This window comes from Penaeus monodon, chromosome 15 (assembly GCF_015228065.2).
Source record: "Penaeus monodon isolate SGIC_2016 chromosome 15, NSTDA_Pmon_1, whole genome shotgun sequence".
NCBI classification, from domain to species: Eukaryota; Metazoa; Arthropoda; class Malacostraca; order Decapoda; family Penaeidae; genus Penaeus; species Penaeus monodon.
The window spans coordinates 38,243,151-38,244,354 of record NC_051400.1 but is presented as its reverse complement, the minus strand read 5'-3'; the positions used below and the strand labels follow the sequence as shown (position 1 = coordinate 38,244,354).

Below are 1,204 nucleotides of genomic sequence, written 5' to 3'. Positions count from 1 at the left end.
AAGAGAGGAGGGCTGTCAACGAATAATTATACAATGAAAGATGTGTTGAACTGTGAGTGAACTCAGCATTTGCCTCTATGGATTATGTAATGTGTTCGTGTGAAGGGTTTAATATTAATGATAATATCTGGAAGATTTTTATTATGGGTAACAGATAATTTCTCCAAATCGGGAAGTAATAACTAATCAGTAAACTTTTTTTTATTTATTAATACTTATATAAAGGATTTTCTTTCGCTAGAACTTCGTTTGGTCTTTTGTGCTAAAGTCGCGTCTTTAATCACTTACAGTTTCTCGATCTTTCTACAGCCCTAAAATCTCATTTTCTTTTTACAGATATCTACAAAAACGGTAAAACATACTTTCACGCACCAGTCAACGTATACCATAAACCCTTTGAATTTAAATCACATTTTTTAATATAATATTCAAAAAAGAGAAATCTTTGTAGCGCCTCTGACTCATGCCCTTCGAACTGTCCTGGAACCACACAAGTCCACGCTTCTAATATAAGTACGTCTGTTAGAGCTGAACAGAACGACATTTATCGCAACCACGAATTGCAACCACATTCCTATCCAATCGATCCACGTGTCCACATTTCTTTGACCTACCCATACGCCTCTCACCTCTTGCAGCGTCCTAATCTGGTCCTGCAGGCGAGCGATGGTGTCTGCCTGGCGAGTTACCGTCTGCACTAAAAGATCTCTCGAGGCCTTGCGACGCCCTGACCGAGGGTCCCGCAGCCCTGCCATGCTCTCAGCCTGACGGAGGTCCTCCTCGAGCCGCCAGCTTCGGGATTCCAGCGTCTTCACGGAGGACAGGAGGTCGCTGTTCTCCTGAAGGAAGAGGAGCGCGAAAGGCCTTTTAGTGCATGGAGAAATAATCACAAGCAGGTTAAAAGAAAGAACCTGTTAGATATTAATTTTAGTAGAAAAACGATTGGGGAAATATAATACAGTAGCAGTTCTCGGGGTAATTACAAATATACAAAAATACTCAAAGAAATTTGCGGAATTACTGTTTTGATTGCTGTCTTAATTGTCGATGTTACTAATATTATTTCCATAGTGTTCATAATCATGATCCTAATGCTGTTTCAGGATAGCATTATAGAAATGCCATAGAAAACGCAAAGTCATAAACCTAAAGAAAACGTAGTTTTCTATAGGGATAACTTGTAAAATTAAAGGGAGAGGGGGAA

At 39.6% G+C, this 1,204-nt stretch overlaps 1 protein-coding gene across 1 annotated transcript in view; it reads right to left on the bottom strand.

Annotated features, from left to right (window-relative positions):
- The window catches only part of LOC119582357 (cilia- and flagella-associated protein 57-like), a 16,334-nt gene that overhangs the window by 282 nt on the left and 14,848 nt on the right, over positions 1-1,204 (bottom strand). The window contains exon 21 of the mRNA XM_037930572.1: positions 630-839. Within this exon, the coding sequence (XP_037786500.1) occupies positions 630-839 (210 nt within the window). The remainder of the gene's footprint in view (positions 1-629; positions 840-1,204) is intronic.